Source organism: Myotis nattereri (genome assembly GCF_964212035.1).
Source record: "Myotis nattereri genome assembly, chromosome: 11".
Lineage (NCBI taxonomy): Eukaryota > Metazoa > Chordata > Mammalia > Chiroptera > Vespertilionidae > Myotis > Myotis nattereri.
Genome location: NC_138086.1, coordinates 4,516,430 through 4,543,257, shown reverse-complemented (window position 1 = coordinate 4,543,257; position 26,828 = coordinate 4,516,430). Strand labels below are relative to the sequence as shown.

The following is a 26,828-nucleotide window of genomic DNA, read 5'->3' as shown; positions in this document are numbered from 1 at the left end:
GAGCGGAGCCTGGCTTGGGAAGGAAGGGGTGTCCCAGCCTCCCCCCTCCCAGCCCGGTAGTTCGTCCTCCCTGCCCCCAGGCGCACCCCAGGGTCCTGGCTGTGGCAGTTCCAAGTTAGGAAGAGCAGCTGGAGGGAAGCGGGAGGGGGCGCTGGAGGGGTCGCAGCTGCCAGGGATGCGAACGGAGCGCAGCGCCGCTCGGAGGAGAGGACGGGCACCCTACGGTGCTGCCCCAGGTCCCTGACACCCTCCTCGCCGGGGCCTCCCTCACGCGCTCCCTCCGTCCCTGCGCCTCGGAGTGCCATCTCGGGGGTCCTCAGCGCCCAGGGCTCCCCGCAGGCACCCCCTCCCCTTAACCACGCTCCTAGCCCGCACCCACGACCGGCAAGCCCGCCCCCCATCGCGCCCCACATACACCAGGAGCCTGCCCCTCGCGCCGCCAGCCCCCCGCCACCCAGGCGCCATTACCCAGCGGGTGGCGGGCCGCGTGGGAAGGAGGGGCCGCGGCCGGGCGGAGGGAGATGCGCCCTGGAGGTCCCTGCTGTCTCGGTGGTGCCGACCGGGGCCCAGGCAGTTCCCTCCCTTTCTCTTGTTTTGTATTTTCCTGCCCGTGGTGGCTTCCCGGAGGCTCTCCGTGGCCTTGGGGAGGAGTTGCAAAAACAGAAAAGGAAACAGAAAGAGAACACGCCCCCAGACCCGGCCTCCCCAGCCGCGCCAGGGAGGGGGCGAGGAGCTGAGCCGGCGGCCGGCGGGCACGGACCGGGGCGCGCGGAGGAGCCCGCAGTTGCTCGCCTTCCCTCCCCGCTTCCCCAGCGAAGGGTGGGAGCGGGAACCCGGAGGAAGAAAGCGGAATAAATAGCGAAGCGCCCGGCAGGCAGCCAGCGAGCGCGGGGACCCATGGCTTCGCTGTACCAGCGGTTCACGGGCAAGATCAACACCTCGCGGTCCTTCCCGGCGCCCCCGGAGGCCAGCCGCCTGCTGGGCGGCCAGGGCCCCGAGGATGAGGGCGCGGGGCCCAAGTCCCTGGCAGCCCAGGCGCCCGCGGCGGTGCCCCGGGAGCGCGGCGGCGGCGGCGGCCCGGGTGGCCGACCCCGGTTCCAGTACCAGGCGCGGAGCGACTGTGAAGACGAGGACGTAAGAGCATCTTGGTGGGCGGGGGGCGCGGGCTCGGGCCAGCACGCAGGGAGAAGGGGAGCGAGTTCCCTGCGTCTCTGATAGTCTCTGACGCCCTCCTCTCCCCACCTCCCCCTCCCCTCCCCCACTGCTCAGGGGAGCACCCCCAAATGCTCTCCTGAGCGGTGATGTCTGTCGCGCTGTCCTGGGGCGAGTCTGCGGGCGCCAGGAGTTGGTGGCTTGGGAGAGAGCAGGGTTCGTGGTGCTGCGCCCGGAGCGTGGAATTGGCCAGAGAGGCCGGATGCGTGGAGGCTGTTGTTGACCGCCTCGGGCTGTGGATCCCAAGCAGAGAATTAGGTCTGGCTGTGCTTACAAGTTGGTCTTCCCTGATGATGCTTTAAGACCAGGGAGGATACAGTCCCACCTGTCACCGCTCACTGTGCCTCCTCACCTCCCCACACTGTGTCCCTCACTCACAAGGCCCAGGGCTCCCCTCGCCAAGACACTTGCCCCCACTGCCCGCGTGGGGATTGTCTTTAATGAAGGAATAAATAGCTCTAGTGTCCGAGCCCCACACCTGCCTTAGGCCCGCCGGTCTTGCTGGTGGGCATGGGCCTGCCCTCTGCCCTCCCTGGCCTGGACTAGCCTGCCCGAGACTGTGCCGCCTGAAAACTTCTGGGGAGCAGGCTGCAAAGGTTAGATCTGCATGGTAAGTAAATCGCATAGGCCTTAGTAACCAGTGACTCAGGCTGGGCACCAGGGGCCGCAGAGAGGGATGTGTGCACCCCTTCTGTTGACCACCCGGCCACTCATAGGGCCCGGGACAGGGAGGACCAGAAGAGAGAAAACTGCCCTTTCTTGGCACCTTCTCTTCCTAGGAAAAGAGAAAAAATTCCCAGAAGAGCTCTCAGACAGGCCCCAGGGCTGGGCAACTGCAGCAGCCCCTGGAGGTGTGCGAGGTGTGTCCTGCTCTAGAACCCCCCTTCACCCCCGAGGAGCCCCACCTAGGTGTACGGGGTGCAGGTCCTCCCTCAGGCCTCGGACTCCCGGCACACCCAGGGCCGCACAGGCCTGCCCTGAGCCGAAGGCTGTGGTCCTTGACCAGTACTAGGTGGGTCACCTGCCGCGCTGCTTGGCATTTATTTTATGGTACAAGGTTGTGTATGGGGGGGGGGGGTGCTTTTACTGGGACAATTCTGGAGGGAAAACCCACTGAGGTTGTGTTGTTATTGGTCGCTTTTGTTTTGTTTTATGAATGGAGGACATGGAGACTGTAACAGAGATGATGAAAGTTTGTGGGAGATGGAACCGTGGCGTGTGTGTGTGTGTGCGCGCGCGCGCGCAGATGCAGCCGTACACACATACCCTGCACCAGAGCTTGTGGGAGGTGCTTTTATTTTCTCCCGGGTCCCTTGCGGACACCCAGGCACAGGGAGAGCTGTCAGAGAGACGGCACCTCAGCGGGTCAGCCCGGAGGGACATGCAGGGACGCGTCAGGCATCGGATTCAGGGGCTGGGAGCCTTTGAGGGCGGGTTCCATTGGGGTCCGGGAAGGTGCCAGAGGATTAACCTACTGAGAATCTTGGGAAAGACAATTGAGCTGCAATGCAGACAAAAATGATGCACTTTCTGCCTTACATCTGACTTAAACCCGTGGAATTGTGTTGCTTGGAGTGAGAACAATGTGCAGTTTCTCCTCAGTGGACTGTAGGTGTCGCCAGGAGCCAGGCAAGGGGAGCGGGTCTGCATTTCCTTTCACATGGTCTCCACCCATCCCTTTATTTTTCTGTCTCGTCTTAGCCCCGAGCATATATTTCCTTCTTTTCCACGTGACATCTGTACAGAGCTGCTTCTCAGATAAACAAAAGGAACAAATGGGCAGTTTAACATTCGTGAATGATTGCCACCGGCAGGGCTCTGAAGGCAGAGCTCCCTAATGACATTAAGTCCAGACATCCGTGTTTTCTCTTGGAAATCACAGGGGTGTGTGGTGTGCTGTGTGTGTGTGCTGCAGCTTTAAATGTAGCCTAACATATCCTGTGAAATATATATAAACTTAGTAAAAAATGTATGATTAAATCAATGTCACAGGGCTAAATGTAGCATCAGTTTCTTAAAACTTTGATGTACTTTTCTCAGAAAAGTTATTCAAAATTGGAAAAGTTAACGTCTAAAATTTACTCAAAGATAGTTGTACATAGTAAAGAATAGGGCGTAATTAGCTTAAGATAAGAGGTGCTAGCTAAAGAAACACAGTGGCTATAAGAACTGCTTTTCTGATATCAGCCCTTGTCGAGGTTAAAGAATCTTGAATATCATTTTACCATCCACATTTAAACTTTCAGATAAACGGCTAGTTAGGAACAATTGCCTTTATTCTGTGGATCTAGGCGCCTCCATTTGAAGCATTGACTGGTTTGCAACGCCCCTGGCTTAGGAGGTATCTGTCCAAGGTGCTGAAGTGTTCTCTGCCTTGGAACACAGACATCGCCAGCAGGCTGGCCCACCAGCATGGCCCGGGCACGAAGGCTGGTGGCTTTATTTGCTCTTCTGTGACTTGTCTGTCAGCTGTTCAGGTACAGAAACAGCTTTCCTGCCTTAGCCACCGAGAGGACGATAGCCAGCATGCCTTTAAAATCCAGAGGGCTTCGTATCCTATCAGAAAGTGGCAGTAAGTTGGAGTTCTTGAGTCCTCTGTGTGTGTACATGTACATGCCTGAATGTGGTTGAGAATGGGTGAGCCCCCATAAAATGGAATTTAAGGTAGTCTCAAGGTCTGGCAGAGGTAAGTCCAGTGCTGGTGTTGCATGGTAAGTAAATAGCAATGCATACACACCTGCACAAACTACACGTATGAGGGACCTGCCCTTTCACGTAGCACCACAGAGAAGCCTGTTGGGCTGGGTCAGCTCTAAGATGAAGCTTAACTTTGACATAGACGTAGGGCTAGGGTGCCTTCTGTATCAGTTTCCTCATCAATCTTAGATTCATTTAAATGCGAAGTCAATTACTTGAGCAACCCCTCTAAGGAACCAATAGCTATTTTGATTTAAAATTCATTCTGTAGGTTTAAAATAAGTTGACTCTTAAAGGAAATGTTGCTGGAAGTGACTTTTAATGCAATTTAGCCACTTCAAAAGGAACGAACGGTGACTAATTTTAAAATACCGAACTTTGCTGTGCCCCTTTCTTGAGCATTTCTTTTTCACTTTTTATTAAAGTGCAGTTGGTGTACAATATTCTCTTAGTTTCAGGTGTGCGTGGTTTTTATTTTTATGGGCCTGGGAGGCCGTGGCTCCTGGCAGGACCATCGTATTATTGAGGTCACATCAGCATGCCCACAGTCTTTGTTCTTGGTGAAACATGATTTCCTAACAGTACAGATGTGATGACAACAAGATTTTCAAACAGCGAACTGGCAAAACAAGGATTGAGCAAGGAACCCCTCGTGTGACGTGTGTCGGCCTGATAGGGCCTGTTCCATGTCCTTCCGCCACCAGCCAGTCCATCGCCTCTCCCGCCACCTCGCTCTCCGTTGGCTGGTGCCAGCATCCTGACCATTTCTCCCTGGGATTTACCAACTTTAAGCTTTTTAAGAAGTTTGGCTCCACAGAGATGTTTATATGTCCTATTCTTTTTTATGTTCCGGGCTTCAGTGTTGTTTTACGTATTTCATTTCACATTGTCTTCCTGATATACGAGGAAAAGGTAGACGTCAACCGCGTGCGTGGTGCCATTACCCCACGACCGGCGTGGCAGGGCGCAGTGTGCTCACCAGCAGGGCGCGGTGGGGTAGCATGGGCGGGTTGGCGCTTTTACCGGGGAGGCATGTCCCATAGCAGCCTCAGCTCCTCCTTACGGCACCTCCACGCAGGTGCTGTTCCCTGCGGGGCCCGGGAAGTCCTCGTGCATATGCGATGCTGCTGCTCTAATACTGTTACCCCTCACCCTTCCTCTCCCTTAACGCAGGAGGTTGGAGAACCCACAGCACAAGGTATGGGTCTCTGCTCTTCCGTTCTTCCCTCTCAAGCTTTCCTCTTAAGACACATGAGGTGTGGGGTCAATGGGAGTGAAGATAAAGGGGGCTGAGGGTATTCTGCCGTGTCCGTCTCAGCAGGGCGCTAAGCACTTTATGACACAGACGTGCATTTCTCCCGAAGATGATTGGAGAATTGGAGGGACCTGGGTGATCCCTGTTTTGCGCTCTCTTCCAGGCTTTCTCTCCACGCGTCAAGCAGCCAGACACCAGGTCATTGTTGTGCTGGGGACAAGACCTCAGCCGGAATGCACGCCCAGCTTTGTCATTCCCCACCCCTTCACATCTGCTCGGTCTAAATTACTTCCTGCCTAATCTCCTTACTTCTCCTCTCGTGTTCCCCCACGCGCGCTCCGACCGGCACGGTGTCTGGAGCATGTTCAGGTGACGTTCTCTCAGGATTGCGGTTTCCTTGTAACATGAAGTCTCTCACCAGATGAGCTTTGAGGTCCCCGAAGGGGTTGAATGCCCAGTGGTACTATGCCATCGCGCCCTTCTGGGTGTCGGCTTAGAAAGATTAATTTTGCTCTTTAGAACATGTTTTACTCACATGGGAAGTATTTACTATAAAACAGTCTCTCTGTGAAAGTTTTGGTAAAGTGACACATTTTCTTTCCTTCTTTCTCCCTTTCTTTATTTTTCAATTACAGTCGCTGTCCAATACTTTGTATTAGTTTCAGGTGTACAGCATGGTGGTTAGACAGCCATGTACTTCACAAAGGGTTCCCCCAGTATTTCTGGAGCCCCCCTGGCACCATACATAGCTATGAAATATCGCTGACTATATGGCAGTTACAGAATAGTAACAGGGCTGCACAGTACCGCAGAGGGAATATAAGTCACTTTAAAAAATATATTTAAAACCTGTAAAGAATTTGCTGAAATTATACCTATAACAAAACCACAGGCAATTTGCTTATCTCAGCACAGACAATGTAGTCATCATTAGGAAGCTGTCTGTGTTACCGGGAAGTAGGACCCGTGGTGAGGGTGAAGCCAGCTGTGGCGTCGCACACTGGCCTCAGCATGCACCGCGCAGCCTTTCACAGCAGGGCGCCGTATCTCCCTTCACCTTCGTAATACCTTGGCGAGGCAGGAGAACCACCAGAAAGAGCTAATCTGTTAGCTTGAAAAATTAATAAGGGCAAGCCTCATTTCTTTGTGTTTGGATGCGTCAGTTGTTACCGTGAATTTTATCGAACACATTTCCGTGTGTTAACAAGCCTTTGCTCTAGGGTCAGCCCAGCAAAGCATGTGCTGCTTAAAGCCAAGTGGTTTGGGAAACGTGAAACGCCTGCTTCCCCCGGGGCTTTGAGCTCTGTCCCAGGAGGACGTTGGAGATAGGCAGGGAAGCCGCTTTACCTGCCATCATGCCTTTTTTATTGCTGCCAGCATAGACTTTTAAAGTAACTCATAGGAGGTCCGCAGCATTAGAATAACGTACTATTTATTGTTTTCCTTTTTGTTGAATTGATTGGGGTGAGTTTACTTAATGAAATTACATAGGTTTTAGGTGCATATTGTATTATGTGTTCACCACCCCAAGTCATGTCTCCTCCCGTCACCATTTCTCCACCGTTTACCCTCTTGTAGTCCCCCTCCCCCCTTTCCCTCTGGTAATCAACATGCTGTTGTCCATGTCTACGAGGTTTTTAGGTTGTTGTTAGGGTTGTGTGTTTTTTTGAATAACCCCTCGTCTTTTTCACTCGGCTCCACAATCCCTCTCCCCTCTCTCAGCCGTCAGTCTGTTCTCTGTATCTATGAGTCTGTTTCTTTGTCAGTTTATTTTGTTGGTTCGATTCCACATATGAGTGAGATCATGTGGTGCTTGTCTTCCTCTGACTGGCTTATCTCACTCAGCATAAGGCCCCGAGGCCCATCCCGCAGTCACAAAAGGTAAGATTTCCTCCTTTTATGGCTGTGTAATATTCCACAGTGTAAATGTACCACCGCTTTTTCATCCACTCATCTACTGATGGGCACTTGGGCTGCTTCCAGATCTTGGCTATTATATTAATTTATATTTTTGACAATGAAATCAATTCCTTTTCCCACATGAGATGAACATGCTAGTATTACTATGTAGACAGAAATTTCTCTAGATGTTGGCTTTGGACATTTTTTTTCTTCATAAAATAGAGCTTTTTTTAAAAAAAAAAAAAATTGTACCCCAAGCTTTTCCTCCTTTAGAGTCAGAATGATTAATGAGTTTAATTTTTGCAAGCACCTGGCAGAGTTTGCTGAATAAGATGCACATGCTGATTGTGTGCAACCCTGCCCCTTTTAGTTACCCCGATGCTAACAATGCACTTACCAATGCGTGCGGAATCTTCTTGCAAGAGATATCGATCCCTCACATGGAGCGCGGCCTTAAAAACAATCCGTGGCAATCCTTTTAAAGTTAATTCTGCCTAATTTAGTGTTGAAGGCATTTGGTGCCCATGTGTTGTTTTGTGGGCTGCTTCCATTCTCTGCACACTGGTTTGATTTCATTGTACATGTAAAGGAACAAAAGCACAGAACAAACACCCTCACGTCCTGTAATGGTTTTTGGAACATTTATCGTTATAACGACCGAGCATGGTGAAACCATCTGAAAAGGAACGTTTCAAAATCTGATAACATCTAATTTTACAAATGAGAGGACGGTGAGTAAGTGTGTGCGTCCGTTTGGCAGATCCCTCATGTTCTCGGGGCCTTGAGGAGCCCTGCCTGGCCTGGTCTCCTGTGTTCTCGGGGGACGCTGCAGTGGGCGATTAACTGTATTCATCATAGAGTTTAAACACTCTGAACAGCATGTATGGGAACTGTGAACAGTATGTAGCAACAGGCTCTGTGTTACACTGTCCATGGTGTTCCTATATAACTGTACATGTCCATTCTACTGTGTGTATTACACACATCGTATATTTAAGGTGCAGCAGCCAGAAGGGGGCAGACGTGGGATAAGAGAACGTTGGAAGAACCAGGAGTAAAGGAAGTTGTGCAAGGGTAGAGGGGGAGGATGAAGCAGAAATGAAAGGTGGAAGAACTCAGAGAGAATCACCAGCCTTAGTCTCCAACTGTTTTCTTCAAAAACACTCAGTTTTCTAAGCTGTATTCAGACCCATCATATGCCTCATGCAACTATATGCACCCGTGTTCACTGCAGCACTATTTACAATAGCCACGATATGGAAGCAGCCCAAGTGCCCATTAGTAGACGAGATGGTAGGATGAAGAAGATGTGGTACATATATACAGTGGCAGGTCACTAGGTCATGACAAATGAAATCTTACTATTTGCAACAACATGGATGGACCTAGAGCAGTGGTTCTCAACCGTGGCTGCACATTGGAATCACCTGGGAATCTTTTTAAAATCCTGATTTCTGGGCCTCATCCTCCGGAAACTCTGTTTCTTTGTTATTCATGTTGTGGCCCCACCCCATAACAAAGAAACAGAATTTCCAGAGGATGAGGCCCAGAAATCAGTATTTTAAAAAGATTCACAGGTGATTCTAATGTGCAGCCAAGGTTGAGAACCACTGACCTAGAGGGAATTATGCTAAGTGAATTAAGTCAGTCAGAGGAAGACAAATAGCCATGATTTTATTTATTTGTGGAATCTAAAGAACAAAATAAATGAACAAACAAAGCAGAACTAGACTCATAGATACAGAGAACACACTGAGGGTTGCCAGATGGGAAGGGGGTTGGGGGACAGGTGAGAAAGGTGAGAGATTAAGAAGTACCAGTTGGTGCCCTAACCAGTTTGGCTCAGTGGATAGAGCCTGGCCTGTGGACTGAAGGGTCCCGGGTTTGATTCTGGTCAAGGGCATGTACCTTGGTTGCGGGCACATTCCCAGTAGGTGGTGTGCAGGAGGCAGCTGATCGATGTTTCTCTCTCATCCATGTTTCTAACTCTCTATCCCTTTACCTTCCTCTCTGTAAAAAATCAATAAAACATATTAACAAAATAAAAAAGAAGTACCAGTTGGGAGTCACAAGATAGTCATGGGGTGTAAAGCATAGGGAACAGAGTCAATGATGTTGTAATAAGTTTGACTGGTGGTGTCAGATGGGTACTTGAAATATTGGGGGATATCACTTCGTAAGTTATATAAATGTCAAACCACTATGCTGCACACCTGAAGCGAATATATTATTGTGTGCCAATTGGAATTGAAGAGTAAAAAATCTACAATAATAAAAGCATAATATGCAAATTGACCGAACAGCTGAACATCAGAACGACCGTCTGGATGACCTTCCAAACAAAGAGGGCCGAGGCAGCCGGGGCCGTGAGGGCCTACTCTTGCATGAATTTCGTGCATCGTGCCTCTAGTAAAGAAATAGAAATGTAAAAATCAAGAGAAGAAAAAAATTAAGACCAGATAAGAATGAGAAACCTTTAGAGAAGTCTTGAGAGGTGGCTTTCATCTCTCTGAAAACTCGGAGCCGAGCGAGGTGGGGGCGTGCTCACCCTCAGGAGGCAGCCACCTGCCGAGCAGCTCTGGTCGCCGGGGGGCTGGTCCCGCTCTCCGCGCCCACGGCTCCTGCTGGAGTCCCTGACTCCACAGCCTGGGAGCAGAGCGTATCTGAGTGCGTGCACTCCTCCCTCTCGTCCCCATGCTGCCTCGGGTCAGTGTCCTCACTGCCCACTGCACGCGTGTTCCCAGGAACATGCGTGGAGGGGATGGGAGATCCTGTAGCACGCTGGGGCTCCGTCACTCAACACCTCGCTACACGCCCAGGCCTTCTTCGCCTGCTCCTTCCTTCTCAATTGGCAGACGTTCGTTCTCTCGTCTGAGAGAAATGGGCTGCAGGGATGGCCAAGTCCAAGGAAGCCATCTGCCCACGGCTCCGTGTGTGTCTCCTCCCTGGGCCACACCCCGTCAGGGGCACACCGCCGGCTGGCAGCCCACAGCCCATGCCCTTCCGTTTCCTGTGCGTTGGGACAGGGTTGTCAGTGCAGACGCGGAAGGGACGGGCCTTTGCGGAGACCACAGGAAACGTCAGCTCAGCCCCTAATGATTGGTTATCCTTTACAGGGAGAGGAAAGACAGGGACCTCATTGCTATGGTAACGGGAGCTGACCATCTGCTTCTGTGTTGGCCGCTGGCCTACGGATATGCAGTCATTGCTAAGCTTCCCTGTCCATTGGCTCGGCTTTGTCTCTGCAGGTGCAGGGGGCGCACTGAGGGGACCCCAGGTCCCTGCCAGGACCCTTTCCCCTGCTACCTCTGCCCTGCGGCCCCCTGTGGCTCCCGGGTAAGTCAGCGTCTGCGGCTGGAGGTGACCTTGAGGAGTCATCACAGTCTGCGGTATCTCCCACTCCCACGAGACACCTGGGAGTCATTTTCTACTCAGACAGATGCCCTCGTGTTGCCCGATCAAGTCATCACCCTTCTGGTCCCCTCCTGCCCCTCATGCTCTGGCCTCACTCCAGACAACGGCTCTCAAGGTTCCTCTGGCGACAGGAGGGCCCTGACTCGCTGTCGGGCCTTTGCATTGGCTGTCCCATCTGCAGGAACACTTCCCTGCGCAGCCCCTTGTCTGGCTCCTTCGTGCCTTCAGGTCTCTGCTCCTGCGTCACTTCCCAGTAAAGTCTGCGCTGCCCACCCCCCTCCCGCATGATACTCGCCACCTGGCATCTCTCCTCTCAGCAGACACTGTTCTTCCTGTGCTGTCCTATTTGCGTCCCCCTGTGTCAGCATATTAACTGAACTCGGGTAAGGGTCTTTGGCTGACTCGTCCTCTGATGTACCGGTGCCTGGACAGTGCCTGGCACCTCCAAGGGGCCCAGTAAACATCGTTGGGCGAATGTGTGAATGAATGAATGAACCTCCCTGAAGGACCGCTGTCCGCTTCTCTCTGAGTCATCCAGGTCCTATAACCCTGTCCTCCAAGCTGTTTTTGAAATTGAACACGTTCTGGAAGTAGAACCCAGAGCCTTCGATGCGGCTGACACGTGTCTGCAAACGGACTCTTCTTTTCAAGTTTCCTTTCTTGTTTGACTATGAGCCGGGCCCTCCTGATGGCCCCACTTAAGACTGCGGTTGAGATGATAAGTTAGCTGTTGGGGAAACCATAGCATTTACTTTTGCAGAACTTGCTTAAAATGTGTAATACTTAGCTCGGGTAATATTCTGTGTGAATTTAAAAATAAGTGTGAGTTAAACATATTTTTATGTATGAGTACTTTTTGCTGACTTTTTGTGGTTATCACAGAAAATAGTAGAAAGAAGGTCTCATTTGAGAAAATGTAAATCTTTGAGAAAAGATTTCTGTAAATACAGGAGGTGATCAATTGCTTTTGATTAGAAATTTGCGTTTCCTGGTTTCCTACTTGAGGGAAAGAAAAAGCACATAGCTTCGCTTCTCTCTTCCCGGACACTCTGGTCCTCTCCTTCGCTGACAGGCAGGAGGTCAAATTCGAGGAGTTTGGAACTGGATATCGTCAGAGGAAAACGAGTCCCAGGAACAAAATGCAGATTCCTGGGAGGAAAGCCCTTCCCGCTTCTGCAAGTGTAGGAGGCCGCCTGGGCTCCTGGGAGCCCCCAGCGCCTGGTGAGAACACCCCCAGAGCTGCCCCAGGGCCAGCCAGGGCGGGCGAGGACCCGGCGCTGAACTCCAGGTTCCATCCTGACTTACCCGCCTTCTACCAGCGACCGGCCGCAGCCTCTCCTGAGGTGTGTCTCCTTCCAGACACTTTAAATTATGCCACGTGAAGATTTGCAATTCTCATCTTCTGTTGCCAGACAGGGTGGGCATGCAAATACGTGCTGTGCGTGCTCTCATGTTCCACTGGACCGAGCTGTGCTTGGCAACGCTGGCGGAGTCACCCAGGCCTCGGCCGCCAGGGCGTTGCCCCACAGGCAGGCCACGTCGAGGGTGGGGGTACGGCCGGGACCCAGACCTGAGCTTGAGCACCGACGCGACCTTGCCTATGCCGAGGACATGGGGTCTCCACAGTACACCCCAGGATCTTATCCTATCAACAAAGAGCCAGACACACCAGGTGTTCACAAAGATGCCCAACGCCCGCAATAAACTAGGAAATGGGTGTTGAAGTACAGGGCTGGCGTCCACTGTGTGATGAGAACTTGACGTATCACACACGATACGTGCTCAGTAAATAATTTTCCCCGACAGCGGTCAGAACAGGTATGACTAGAAGACGCTGACAGTATTACTGAGGAGCTAGGAGCAGGTGGAGGGAAGACACACAGGTAACTCAGGTCGGGACTCTAGCATAAAAGGACAGGCCAGCAAGCAGAGCCAGGTACGTTACAGGGTGGAGAGAAAGCGTGGAATCGATGGAGCTACTTAGGAAAGCAGTGAAAAATGGTCCAGGTATAGCCCTGGCCAGTGCTTCTCAGTGGTTAGAGTGTCGGCCCGCGCACCAAAGGGTCCCGGATTCAACTCCTGGTCAAGGGCACGTACCTGGGTTGCAAATTCGCTCCCCAGGCCCAGTCAGGGTGAGTGTTGGAGGCAACCAATCAATGTGTCTCTCTCACATCGACGTTTTTCTCTTTCTTCCCCTCTCCCCCCTCACTCCCTTCCACTTTCTCTCTAAAAACCAATGTAAAAAAATATCATCATCAGCTGAGGATTATAAAAAAAAATTGTCCTAATATGGATTTGACTGGAGTCATTTAAAAACAAAAGTATTGAGCCTGCTTCTCATTATGTTTCTCAAAAAATGTCACTTTGCATCATCCCTGACCTTGAATGACCTGTTTCTCTCTATTGGCAATGACATGTGTGACTTCGCTTTTGCTTTAGAATATCCAGGTACTCCTGCGCAGCTGGAGTGGTTTCTGTAGCTTTGTTACCGCACACAAAGGGCAGGGCCTGGGCGGGGCCTGGGCAAGGCTGAGCCGAGATTGGCAGAGGTAGAGCTGCTTGGCACTTGACCATGCAGATGGGAATTCATGGCCAAAAAGCTTGGGAAACACTGAATTCTTACAGGTTGTCTTATTTGCTTTAGTGAGTTTCACCGTGGAATAGGCACATCCATCCTGTTACTTATCCAGCTCTGCTTGCTGGCCTGTCCTCTTATACTAAACTAGAGGCCCAATGCACAAATTCATGCACAGGTGGGGTCCCTTGGCCTGGCCGGTGACCAGGGCCAATTGCGGCTGTCTTGCCCAGTCTGGGAGGAGGGACTGCGGGAGGTTGGCTGTGGGAATACACTGACCACCGGGGCACTGCTCCTGTGTTGAGCGTCTGCACCCTGGTGGTCAGTGCACATCATAACAGCCAGTCAACTGGTTGTTCGGTTGACTGGTTGTAATGGTCGCTTGGCATATATCTATATCTATATCTATATCTATATCTATATCTATATCTATATCTATATCTATATCTATCTATCTATACACACAAACACACACACACACACACACACACACACACACACACATATATATATAGAAAGAGAGAGAGAGAGAGAGTCCCGACCTGAGTTACCTGTGTGTCTTCCCTCCTGCTGCTAGCTCCTCAGTAATGCTGTCAGCATCTCCTAGTCATACCAGCTTTGGCCACGGATGGGGAAAACCATGTGCTGAGCACTTGCCGTGTGTGATACTGAGGCAGGAGCCCTCACGGTGTCTGGGGCAGCGCCAGTGCTGGGGCAGGCAGTCTCCCTCAGCACCCGGAGGGAGCCTTCATCCAGTGACCTCACACCCTCTCCAGGGGGAGGTCAGTGCGTGCGGCTGGATTGCTTTCTCAGGGCGACTGCGACAAAAGACCACAAAGTGGGTGGATTAGACCAATCGTTCTGACGGTCAGAAGTCCAAGATCCCGGTGTGGGCAGGACCCTGGAGAATGACAGTGAGGCACTGGGGACCTGGAGGTGTGTGACCCAGTCCGGTCTGTGGCGGTCACTTCCCGTGCAGACCTCTGGTGGCCCCTGTGAGGTGCTGCCGCTGTGCGGGTCTGGAGATAAGGGCACAGCTGGTGGAGGGACTGCGAAACCCCAGGACACACACCTGCCTGTCACCCTGCGGTTCCAAGAACTGGCAGGGCTGCTGGTTGAGGAGACAGGTCTCCTTACATATCTTTGTTCTTCCTTTATACCTAAGATAGGTTGTAAACAGGAGTGGGGGCAAGTAGAACATGAAATAAAGGTAGACAGCTGCCAGACTGCAAGCAGAGCCCCTCTGTGTAATTGGGGCTGTCACGACGTGGCAGCTACCCAGGCGGGGTCCCGAGTGGCCAAGCCATCAGCCTTGCTGGTTCTCCTCCTGCCCGTCAGGTGTGGGGCCGCACTCCCGGAGCCCAAGGAGGGCAGGAGACACGGGCACGCACCACTCACGGGAGGAGTGGGGGCTCTGGAGGCCAGTCCTCACCCGCCTGGTCCCACGTGTTCCAGGGGAGCAGCGGCTGGTGTGACCTGCTGGGCTGAACACAGGGCTCCTGAGGACCAGTGAGCCAGGAGCCATGCCCTGGGGCTGCAGGGAGAAGGTCCCTCTGCTCCCACCAGCCCCCAGGCCTCTGTCCTTGGTCCTGACCGGTGTTCTGTCCCTGAGCCGGCACTCGCCAGCGCCCCTCTCCCTGCCAGTGGCTGGTGCTGCAGTGTGTGGCTCCCGCTGTCTGGCTGACCTGCCCTCTGCCCTCTGCCTCCTGCTGCTTGGGTGGGAAATTCAGGGCACGGATCCTCAGTGTATGGCCCCCCCCGTCCCTGAAAGCCACCCTGACCTCAATCCCTGCCATAGGTGCCTGGAACTCCCAGGGTGCACTGCAATGGCTGCTTGTCATACTTTAGAGGAATTCTCTGCTTTTCCTTCTTTCCACTGGACTCTGAGCTTCCTGGGCACGGGGGTGTGTGTGGGGGTGGGGGTGAGGGTGGCACGCCTCAGCCTGCGGGCGCCTCCAGGCCCAGCCGCATCCTCTTGTGGGTGTGGCTCCAGGTGTGTGCCATGGGCCTCTGCTGTTCCTTAGTTGGTCCCTTGCATGCAGTCCAGGGAGGCAAGCACATCAATAATATACCCTCGCACAAGGCCAACCGCGAAGAGGCAGCAGGACCCCGGGTGGCCTCCCCGGCCCAGCTGCTGACATTTCTGCATTATTCATGATTTCCTTCCCGGGCCCCTTGCGTCATGCTGGGTCCGGTTTTAAAAAAAACGGGTTCTTTTTAAGATGTGGCCTTTCCAGAACCCACAGCAACACCTCTTGGGGGTTTCCAGTGCCTTCCAGCTGCGGTGAGACCCGCCTTTGGGGATGAGCAATAAAAGGGACGTATTTTGCCGGGAAGGAAATGTGTTAAATGCCACTAACCACTGCAGCTGCTCCAGCTTCGCCCTGTGGTCCTCGCGGTCCGACCCAGCGCGAACCCTCAGGGACGCTCCGCAGCCGCAGCCGTGTCCTAAGGTGCCGTTGCTGCCCTGGGCTGCCCTGGCCGCTGGTGTGGAGCACAGGCTCCATGCAGCCTGGCCGATGCCCTTCTTGGTCCGGCGTCTCAGAGGTCTGACGCTTTGGTCTTTCCTCCAACCTCCGTGCTCCCTCTCGCCTCCGTGCTTTGGCGCGTGGGTTACCCACTGCCCCTCTGGGGCCTCCATTTCTGAAAACCCAGCCGTCCCCAAGCCCAGCCCAGTGTCACGCCCTCTGTGCGCTGTGCTGGAGGTGAGGAGATGCCGACTGTGACTCCCTCCCCTCTGCCCGGGCACCTGCCCCCGAGGCGGGCAGTGCCCGGTTTCCTGGCTGAGATGATTCCCTCACTGTCCAGCCTGGGCACCAGCTTGAGCTCAGCAAGGGCGTGTCCCACCCACTGGGAGCTGAGTGCCAGCCAGGTACCCACGTGGGGTGTGGGCAGCACAGCGACCTCGGTGACAGGTAGACACGTCTGCATTGTTTCTGAATGTCCACACCCGTCGTGCCTTGAAATTGGATGCATCCATCACACCAGGAGAGAAGCAGGTGAAACTGTCTCCGGGCCGTCCATCTGGTGCAGGGACAGCAGGGCTGCAGGAAGAGCCAGACCATAACTCCTCGTGGCTCTGCGGGCTCGTCGCTGCGGTTCACACCTCCAGGCAGGATCGCAGCCGCAGACCCAAGTGGACAGGCAGCCGCGTTCCAACCGAACTCCCTTTACACGGACAGGCACGGGCGGTAGCCGGGGCACAGGGGTGTCCTCCTGAGTTGGAGGACAGAGTGTGGACGTAAACGTGGGGGAACGATGTCTGCAGACCGAGGTGCTTTTCCAAGGGTTCCCAGGACCAAAGGGGAGACCCCAAGAGCACAGGCACTCCCAGCGGGCGGGGGCAGCAGAGGAGGACGCCGGGGATGCTGGCTGCCGAGCGCTCAGACTCTGGTCTAGTGAGAAGGAAGTCAGTGTAACAGGAGTCACGTCAGCAGGTGAGGCAGCCTGGTGGGGAGGTTCTGGGGCCCAGGGGAATGAGGAGAGGAGAGGACCCGGGCCAGGAGGGCGGGCGTGGGCTCTGCCTCAGGGCGGGTTCGGGAGTTAGGAGGCGGCCACAGGCGGGTGAGGGAGGGACAGCGGTCTGGAGAGTGGGTAGCGCACGCAGAGGACAGGCTGTGCTCTGGAGGGCAGCGTGGGACAGGGGTTTCTTCTGTTCCTATCACTAACCTTTAAGGGATGGGGAGACGTGCCAGGCGGGCACTATTTTTCAAGGCTGCTGGGGTCCAACCCCAGCAGGTCCAGGGGTGCCCAAAGGTGTGGACGGAGTTGGTGAAGAAGGAATGACACAGAGACAGCGTTCAGTTGATCAGCAGCCTAGCCAGGATCTCTAGCCAAGTTCTGGTCAGGATCTCCAGCGAAGTTCTGGTTAGGATCTCCAGCCAGGTTCTGTGTCCAGGTTCTGTCCAGGATCTTTTGCCATGTTCTCTTGCCAGGTTCTAGTCAGGTTCTCTTGCCATGTTCTATCCAGGTTCTGTCCAGGATCTTTTGCCATGTTCTCTCACTAGGTTCTGTCTCTCTAGGTTCTGTGTCCTGTTGTCTTGTTACATCTGTATTTATACCAGTTGATTCCAATCCTATCAATCTCTATTCCAAAGGTTAGGGCGTTTCTTATCTCCATTCCAGGGAGTAAAGATTATGTAGCTTAATCGTGATTGTTCGTAGTTAAAGTGATTAACTACCCGCCTGGCACTTAGTAAAGGGGTTGTATTCCCTCCCTAACTTCAGGGGAAAATCCCTACCTGGGGAAACAACCTTTCTCGGAGAGGTGACCTTGGTTGAAACACATAGTGCCAAGAAGGGGAACAAACATATTAAGAACAGTATGCCATATACACCAGGTCCCTTGAAACATATGCTGTGCAGATGTTCCTTCCCTGCAGCGACTGTCAAACAGCAAGGATGGACCAGCTCCCAGCAAATTCCCCCTTTTAATACCGCGTGAATAAGGCCATTTCAAGGCCTGTTCACACAACGGGCCCAAATGCCCTGCATGACTTCATTAATGAGCTGGAGGGAGACGGACCGGTTCTGAGGAAACCTGGCGGGTGAGCCGCTCTCCAGGGCCTGCTGTGGCGCCAAACAGAGGCATCTTTCTTCTTCAGGAAACTTCTCGCTGTCTGGGGCCTCTGAGAGCCTCATGTGACCCCTGGGACTGGCCTGTGTGAAGCGTGGACCGACCCGGGGTCTCAGTTCTCCTGCCTGAGCCCCACCTGCCTCCCTCACTCTGTGGGGTGCACGCCTGCGCCCACTCCCCTGGACTTGTCCTGCCTGGTGGGGCAGCCTTACCCACGCTCAGCTGCTCTCCCTGAGGTGTGTGATGTTGGAGCCGAAGGAACACCACTGGGGGACACAGTCCATCCCTCATTCCACTGTGACCGCTGCTGTCACCCCCGTCAGTCTCAGGGGGCCCGTCCTGTGGTTGCCACTGGGGTCTCTCCACGTCCATCGCCTCCCACGGATGCCCTGTCCACGTCCCTGTGGCCCTGCTTATGTCTCCTGCAGCTCCCCGCGCTGACCTCGCCCCTTAGCGCGCTGGGCCGAGTGGAGGGCTGAATGCACCGGACTTCCCGCCTGGACGCTCGCCCCACCGTCGCGCTTGTGCAGGTTCATTATCATCTGTTGTGAAGGGCAGACACCTTCCAACTGACTTTCACAAAACAGGACAGACTGTGGGAGCCGCCCGCAGGCGCACAGAGGCAGCCTGCTCTGGGTTACAGGCCCCATGAGCTGGGCCCCGCTGACCGCCGCTGCCTCCCGCCGCCTCCGGCTTCACCTCCCGCTGCCCCCCGCTGCCCCTCGCTGCCTCTGGTTGCCCCTGCCCCCCCCCTCCCGCCGCTGCCTCCGGCTGCACCTCCCTCTGCCCCCCCGCTGCCTCCAGCTACCCCCTCCCGCTGCCTCCCGCTGCCCCCGCCCGCTGCCCTCCCGCTGCCCCCCCCCCCCCCCCCGCTGCCTCCAGCTGCCTCTGCTGCTGCTCTCTGCCAGGGCCCAGGCTGGCACTGCAGTGTCTGGGCGTGGTCCTCAGGCTACAGCAAGAGAGGAAGGCAGAGCAGAGGCACACTCTCCCTCCTGCACGTGAACTCTCCGTGGGTTCTGAGGGTCTGGCCTTGGCCATGGGCTGCGTCGTGAGCCCACCCTGTGGACAGGAGAGTCGGGCCAGGGCTGGAGCCGCAGGGGACGGGGGCTCTGCAGAGCGCGGCACCTGCTCGAGGGCGTGTCTGTGTCGTCCTCTGACAGACTCATCCTTTCAGGTCCTGTTCCAACGCGCCAGGCTGCGTGGCAGGATGTGTGAGTGGGAGGCTAAGCGGGAAAGGGGCCGGTCTCCTTCAACTTCCCCAGGAACCGCAAGAAAAACCCAGGCGGTGAAATTAGCCAGAAAGCCTCAGCCCCAGATTCCACAAGAGGGCGGTGCACTTCCTCAGTGTGGGCAGCAGAGGGCGCAGCCTGCCGGTGACAGTGGCTTCGGGCTGGCAGCAGGGCATGAGAGGCTGTGAGAGGCTGTTCTTTCTGCCAGGAGACAGAAGCATTTACGTAAGCGGACCCCGGGGAGGCGGACGTGCTTCTGTCAGCTTGCCCTTCAGTTAGTTCCCCTTGCATTCCCTACACCATTCCAGGATCGTCATGGGGGAGGGGGGAGTCAGCCTTCTTTGGAGAATTCACGCTTCTCAATGGTGTTTACTTGGTTCATGATAAACAAAACCCACGGCCAGGGGCCCGACGTGCCAGGCAGCGATGTTCATTGTGCAGCACGAGCTTTTCGCGTGCAGGGCCTGGCCGTGGAGTCAGGGGCACTGCCCCTGCCCCTGAGGCTGTCACACCAGAAAAGGACAACAGCTGACACCACCGTGGCCGTCGGTGTGAATGCCCTGTCTCCAACCATAAATGTGTAGGTCATATGGCAGATGCGTCTTATTGGTTATGGCACATAATAAGGTTGTGTCTGATTGGTTAATTCTTGGTACTAGAAATCCTTATAAACAAGTATAGGCACCTGATTTTTAAAAAAGTCACTTTGGAGCAATAAGGGTGAATTATTATTATTATTGTTGTTGTTGTAAATCAATCAAAATTATCCCTATTTTGGGGGTCAGGTCAGAAGGAGGCAGAGCCCACGCCTCCTTCTGTTGTGCCGCAGAATTGTAGTGATTCGTTTATGTGCCATGAGATGAGGAAGGTCGACGCGCTCACAGCTCAACTGAGCCAAGGCAGATGGTCTAGAACCTTCTGGAAGGCACTGACACCTAAAGGAATAATTATAACAGCAGGCAGGATGTGAGGCCTTGAAGTTTCAGGTAGCTCCTGGCTGTGCCTGCTGGTGCACGGCTCTAGCGGTCCCAGGAGCACAGAGCGGAGTTGGGTCACGTGTCTGTCTCATCCATGTGTCTCTCTCACATCCATGTTTTTTTCTCTCTCTCTACCCCTCCCTCCCTACCCCGCTCCCTTCCACTCTCTAGAAATCACTGGAAAAAATATCCTCAGATGATTAAAGAAAGAACACATTCTTCCTCCCTGAATTTCTATGCACCTGTCCTGGACATCAGCCAGTGTCCGTCTTCCACCCTTGAAGACAGAGAAAGATTACAAAATGTCAGAAAATTTCAAAGTTCTCTTAGGTTATGAGCAGTCATAATCTAGGGGACAAGTAAAGCTGTTGAATTACCCCCCAAAGCCCACTGAGTGACAAAGTGGACTGTTTAGTGAAGGAATTGGAAAAATTAGAGACCAGTGTAGGCTGGGAGGAGTCAGGGATTTTTTGTTGTTGTTGCTAGATGATCTAGCCAACTCCTGAGAAATGAGTGGTTGCCATAGCAACTGTGCCTTCAGGGGCCACGTGGAAGGACATGGAAAGGGTGGGAAGGACACCTGGTTCGAGACATTAATTTTGCAGAAAGAAATTCAGCCAAAGTGATTTATTAAACCAACTCTCTATATTTTCCTTCCAAAATTATTAGAGGAAAAAAATTTCTATCATAAAACTCAAAGCACTGATGGGGCTCCCACAGAAAAGGAACCCAGGTTGTTTCTACATGGTAGTGCCCCGTCCTCCGCCCACAGCCCCGGCGACCTTGCTCCGACGCTGTTGGAGGGCAGCTGTCCATCAAGGTCACCAGACGCTTTTCGCCGAGCACCGGGGCGTCAGCAGGTGCTTGCGAAGGCGGTGCATGCATGGCCTTGGCCCCAGCGGTCACTGTGGGACTGACCGAATGAAAATGACCCCGGGCCTGTGAGAACGTGAAGTGGTCAGCAGATGAGGAGGAGGAGCTAATGGGAGCAGGGGTGCGGCTCCGAGAGGAAGGCTGGAATGAGGGGCACGGCGGAGCCGGAGCTTGTCGCCGAGGACTCGGGTGGGGGTGGGTGACTCTGGGCGGGGAAGGGGCGATGCCCGGTGACATGTGAGCGTGGCCTGTGTGAGCGGAGGAAGACCCACATGGTGGGCAGGGGGCAGAGAGCTGGGGACCACAGGCAGAGCCGGAAGGGACGGTGGGGCCTGGAGGAGTCACCTCAGGACCCAGAGACTGACCTGGGGGGTGAGTGACCACAGCTGGCTTCTCAGAGAGCGGAGTCTAGCCTTCATGCTCCTGCGAAGGCACGTCCAGCGTCGCACCGTGGGGCTGGGGCCCGGGAACCCACGATGTGGAGGCCAGCATGGAGGAGGGGCCAGGGAGAAATTGTCTGTGATGCGGTGTCCATCAGGTCCTGGGGGACAGAGTCCTGGAGGCACCAAATACAAAATGGGGGGTAGGGTGCAACGACACCCCCAGGAACAGGGAGGGGCTGGGTGTGAACGCCCTCCCGCTGCACCCGGGGCCCGTCACCCAGAGCCAAGAGTGAGGGCGGCGTGGACAGTGTGCAGGCAGACCAGGCTGCAGGGCAGGGAGCCCACAGACCTGTGAGCCCCCCTCCAACTGAGGCCAAGCAGTGCCAGGTAGCGGTGAAAGCACTGTGACTCAGTTTCCCTACATACTGCACAGGAGTCTGGAGTCTGAGCCTTTGCAGCAGCCTTGAGCCTGAGCCCACAGAATCGAGTCCATTTGCCCAGGAAAACCATGAACGCAGTGTCCCGATTGGGCCACGTGTGTGGTGGGTGAGCTGTGAGCAGGTGGAACAGAGCCACAGGCATCCGCTAGACTGTTCCCAGCCAAATGGGCATGTGCTCACCCTCTACCCCCCCACCCCAAGCCACAGTGTCCCTGCCCTGGAGAGGCTGTAGAGGGATGGTCACTGTGGCCTGGGCTGCCCAGCGAAGGCTTCTGGAAAAGATAAACCTTAGGCATGGCCAGGGGTGGAGTGAAGGCGGGAGAGAAACTAGAGGCATGTGGGCAGCAGATGCTGACTTCACTTCTCACTGTCTGCAGAGCAGCAGCAGACCTGCTGGGTGTGCTGTGTAGAGACCAGAGCCTGCAGACAGTGCCTCCAATGCCGAGTGCTCGTATAAGAGGAGCATGTCTTTCTGTTGCTGCAGAAAGTGATAGCCCTGGATGTCAGCAGACCTGGCTGCAGGTAGCAACTTGGTGAATATAATGGAAAACGGATGCTTACTGTGAGGTCGTTCTGAAGGCTTCCTGGGCCTGCCTATCCCTGGACAGGTCTTTCTGTTGCTTCGTATTGGAAACCCCTGAGGCGAGACCTTTCCTTGTTGGCTTGGACAGACCCTACTGTGGGAGAAAACTGAGCCTCACAGAAAACAATTGATTTAATTGTCTCAGGAAGAGGGTCAGTCACTGCTGTAACCCCATCCCCCCCAAAGAGTGACATGCATCCATCCATCATCTATCCATCTTGCATCCATCCATCATCTATCCATCCACCTACTCATCATCCATCCATTCATCTATCCATTTATCTATCCATCCACTATCCATCCATCATCCATCCTTCATCCATCCTTCATCCATCATCTATCCATCCATCTACTCATCATCCACCCATCCATCTATTCATCCATCATCCATTCATCTATCCATCCAATCATCATTCCGCCTATCCACCCATCTATCCATCACCCATCTATTCGTCATCCCCAGGACTACCCCACCTGCACCTGAGGCCTCCCCAACAGGCTACAGCGATCCCCACCTCATCTGGTCCCAAGCACTTGTCCATGCTACTGAGTTGGCCATTGCCACACTGTCTTGCGACATCTCTCATATAGTGATTAATATTTCGTGTGTCTTTCCAACTAGACATTTTATGTCTCCTTTTAATTTCTATTGTTTTTACCAATACAGTATGTGGTTCTTCCTAAATAAGCTTTCAGAGTTGGCTGAATGAATAAAGTAAGTTCTATGATTTAATTCCTGTTCCCTGGGATTGTGTCATTTGACTATATTTTAGGGACATAAGTTAAGACAGAGGAGTCGAGAACCTGGCTCCTAACATATGCCACAGTTGAAAATCAGGCAGTTAAAAAAAATGAAACCATGGCTTTCTGTTTTAGCTTTTCGTTTCTAACCCCAAACAGAATGCACGTCTTTGGTTAAAGCTTTAAGACAACCTTGTGTTTATTTGGAAATAGATAATACATTCTCTATGATTTCCTGGAATCCAGTTGATAGGAGACAGAGCAAGATGCCGTGAAGACAAATATGAACGAGTCAGAAGTTCAGGGAGACCGAGAGCGAGCAGGTGTGGACAAGTTGGCACACCAGGGACTCAGGAGACGTGGAACTGTAGCTGAGGGAGGCAGACATGTGGCCTGGTGGACAGCGTCTGTGGGAAGGGACAGAAGTATTTTTCTTTGGCTTTAATTCGGTGCTGACCTCCCACGTGACCAGCGTGGCACATAAGGGAAGTGCCAGCAGGCAGGGGAGGGGCTTGTGAGCTGTGGAGGGTCTGCACCATCTGCCTGCTGGCCGGAGACCCGGGGAGCCCGTGGTGATTCAGTCCGACGGAGAGGCATCCTCTCAACCCGGGAGGCCACAGGCACGGGCAGATCCCTTCTCCCACTTTTTATTCTATCCAGGCCCCAGCTGATTGGGTGAGGCCACTCGTGGGGGGCGGGCATCTGCCGTCCCGAGTGGAGTCCCTGCTTGAAAAGACACCCTCTCTGCAGACACACCAGGAATCCTTCTGGACCTGGGCACCCGGGCTAGTCACGGTGACACATACAGTTAGCCATCGTGGAGCTAAGGAGTTTCAACAGGAGCGTGACAAGATCTGAAATGTGCCTGTAAATACTAGTAGAGTCATTGCCGACCGCCTACAGCATGGAGGTGGACACCACGCTGAGCAGGATAATTGGGAGTAAAAACCGAGGGACATGAGCTGGGAGACAGCGTGCTGGAGGCTCGGAACCTGGCCCACAGGGGTGGGGACAGCCTTCTTCAACGCGGGGGTCTTGGTCCTCTTGCTTTTCTCCTGCCCACTGTCCACCCCGCAGCCAGACCAGGAGAGGGCCTGCCCGAGCTCTTTATTCCACAGGCTCCCTGTGGGTGCTCTACTCATCAGGCCTTGTTCTCTGAACATAAACTGTAGGCAATCGGGGAATTGGGGGGCTCAGGGCTCAAGTATAAATGGGGCGAGTGGTCCCCAAAGCTCAACAGTGTCTATGACCCAAAGATGCCACACTGGGAAACTTCTAAATACACACGCCCGCGCGCACACACCCAGCGTCGCTGCCCTGGCGCGCTCACCGCCTCAGGCACTCAGCCCGGCTGGGGCTCCCGGGTGCGCACTGAGTGCCCAGACCTGCCCGGAGCCTGGGGACGCTCCCTGCACCCTGCTCGGTGTCTGTAGGCGTGCTGGGGTGGGGGTGGAATCCTGTGTTTTTTGCTGGAACCTGCCCCCCACCACCCCCCACCCCTGCCTAGTCTTGCCCCCCTCGGGATGGGGTGGGTGGCCTGCCTGACCCACAGCTTCACCAGCACCGTTGGCTGAGGCTGCACAGCCGGCCCGGTCAGCAGCTTGGCATCTCCGGGACGTTGCAGTCCGAGGAGGCACCTCTGTGCAGAGAAACGTGGGTTTTCTGGAGCTTCGGGCTGATCTTTCTCCTCTGGGAGCCACTCCCCACATGCGGACATTTCACTTTTAAGTAACAAGTTAAGTGAGGTTAAAAGATCTGTTCCTCCAGCACTGGTCCCAGTTTAAAGGCCCAAGAGTGGTTGTGCCTGGTGGTTGGAGAATTTGGCAGCACAGATGCTCAGCATTTCCTTCTAGAATGTTCCACCGGACAGCGCTGCTCCAGAGAAAGGCCGGCAGGATGGGGAAGAGTCTGGAAATACTATGGCGTGAGGAGTGATTCAAAGTTAGTTGTTTACCCTGAAACGTTGTTCCCAAACAAGCCAGGGTCTGAGTTATGGAAACTGGGATTGGATTTCTCAAGAAGGACCCAGGAGCTGGACGCAGACTGATGTGGGGACGTGGGGAGTCCACCCTCTCCCCTCTGAGCTGGGACTTTCTGTTTGGAGGGAATGTGGAAGGACAGAGCAATGAGCGATTGCAGAGCCTTTGAGGGGGAGGACGAGGCGGGGCAGGCTCCGCCCTCTGCGCCTCTCTGCGAGCTGGTCCTGCATCAGCTCTGAGTGGTGGAGGGTGTGAATCTGCAGCAAGCGCTGTTTTCCAATGAAAAGGCCTTTGTTCAGAGGCGGTGCAGTGGCCGCAGCCTGAGTGAGGGTACAGTGGGTGCGATGCCAGGACCAGTCCAGACCAGCACTCGGTCCCGTGGTCCCGGCGGCGCCGCGGTGACACGTTACCCCGAAGTAGGACCCCATCGGGGCCCTGTCTACTTACTTGTTACCTCTCTTCAATCCTTCAGCTGGGTCACCTCTCGGGATTTTCCCTCGTTTATGACTTAGGTTTTTGAGGAGTACCGGCCCGTTTTTCTGTACACGGTTTGGCACTATGATGGGTACGATGACTCCTCACCGTTAGAATTTGGTTCAGAATCCCAGAGAAATGGTAGCTGCCCCTCCAGGCCTCACCCCGGGCACGGGACCCGTCTGTGCCCTGGAGCGCTGCCTCGAGGGGCTGTGTGAGGTCTGTCTGCAAGGCTGTCCCGCTGCACTTCTCCTGTCTGCTCTTGGACATGACCAGCAGCTTGTGTGGGCAGCTCGGAGGCCTAGGTCTAGTGTCTTCATCACGTTTCCACCCGCCAGTTTTCTCATGATGCTTGCCTAAGTCAAATATCATTTTATTTATTTATTATTTTATTTATTTATTTATTTATAAATACACACACACACACACACACACACACACACACTGAGTGGACAGATTATTATGACCACTCCATCAGTACAATGAAGTGAATGAGTTATGCAAATAATAATAATAATAATAATAAAACATTGAGAGTATTTGTTTAGGAAGTTTTCAATATCCAGTATTTTTGGAAGTGTCAATGAAGTACTGATGGGGTGGTCATAATAATCTGTCCACTCAGAGTGTGTGAGTGTGTGTGTATTTTTCCAATTGATTTCAAAGAGGAAGGGAGAGAGAGATAGAAACATCAATGATAGGAGAGACTCACTGATCGGCCACCTCCCACACACTCCCCACCAGGGATCGAGCCCACAACCCAGACACGTGCCCCTAACCAGAATCGATCCCAGGACCCTTCACTCCACAGGCCAATGCTCCATCCACCAAGCCAAACCAGCCAGGGCTCAAATATTAGTTAATGGTTGTGGAGCGGCAGTTTTTCTAACTTCATTTCTTTTACGTCTCCAACGTGGCATTCTGGGAAAGTTTGGATCGAGTCATGAATCTACATGTCACCCCCATGTGTGCGCACGTGTGTGTGTGTGTGTGTGTGTGTGGCGGGGGGATGATCAGCTGTGCCCAACACCAGGTCTTTCCTTTTTAGTACATGGTGTAGTGGCCAGTACCACCCTCACCTTAGATGTTACACACACTGAGGTGCACACATACACACACACTATTCATGCACACACACACACACACACATGCACTCACACCCTCACTCCTGGATTCACACATACCCACTCACACACGCACTCTCGCACTCACTCACTCATTCATGCTCTCTTGCGCACACACGCAATGCACTCATGCACACATACACACTCACACACACACTGTCAAGTCATTCTGTGGAGACGGTGGCATCCACCGTCAGCCACGCCCCATGCCTCTCCCCACTAACCCTCCACTCTGCCTGGCGATGCTCTCTTTCAGCGTTAGTAGGTGGTTATTAAGTGATTAGTAAGTGTAAGTGAGGCAGCTGAGACGGTCTGACATTTGTGGGAACTCAGGGACAAAGCGTGTGGCTGCACCGACCGGGTGCAACGCCTGAGGGACACACTGCGGTCCCTG

General features: G+C 53.9%; 1 protein-coding gene across 3 annotated transcripts in view; it reads left to right on the top strand.

The window, feature by feature from the left end:
- The window catches only part of DPP6 (dipeptidyl peptidase like 6), a gene marked incomplete at its 5' end in the record, with an annotated part of 642,841 nt that overhangs the window by 158,390 nt on the left and 457,623 nt on the right, over window positions 1-26,828 (top strand). Inside the window, one exon of one of the 3 annotated variants that reach the window (XM_081101873.1) lies at window positions 898-1,134. The exons of the other annotated variants lie outside the window; for them this stretch is intronic. Within the exon in view, the coding sequence (XP_080957999.1) occupies window positions 898-1,134 (237 nt within the window). Of the gene's footprint in view, window positions 1-897; window positions 1,135-26,828 lie in introns of those variants that run through there. 3 annotated transcript variants of the gene reach the window in all.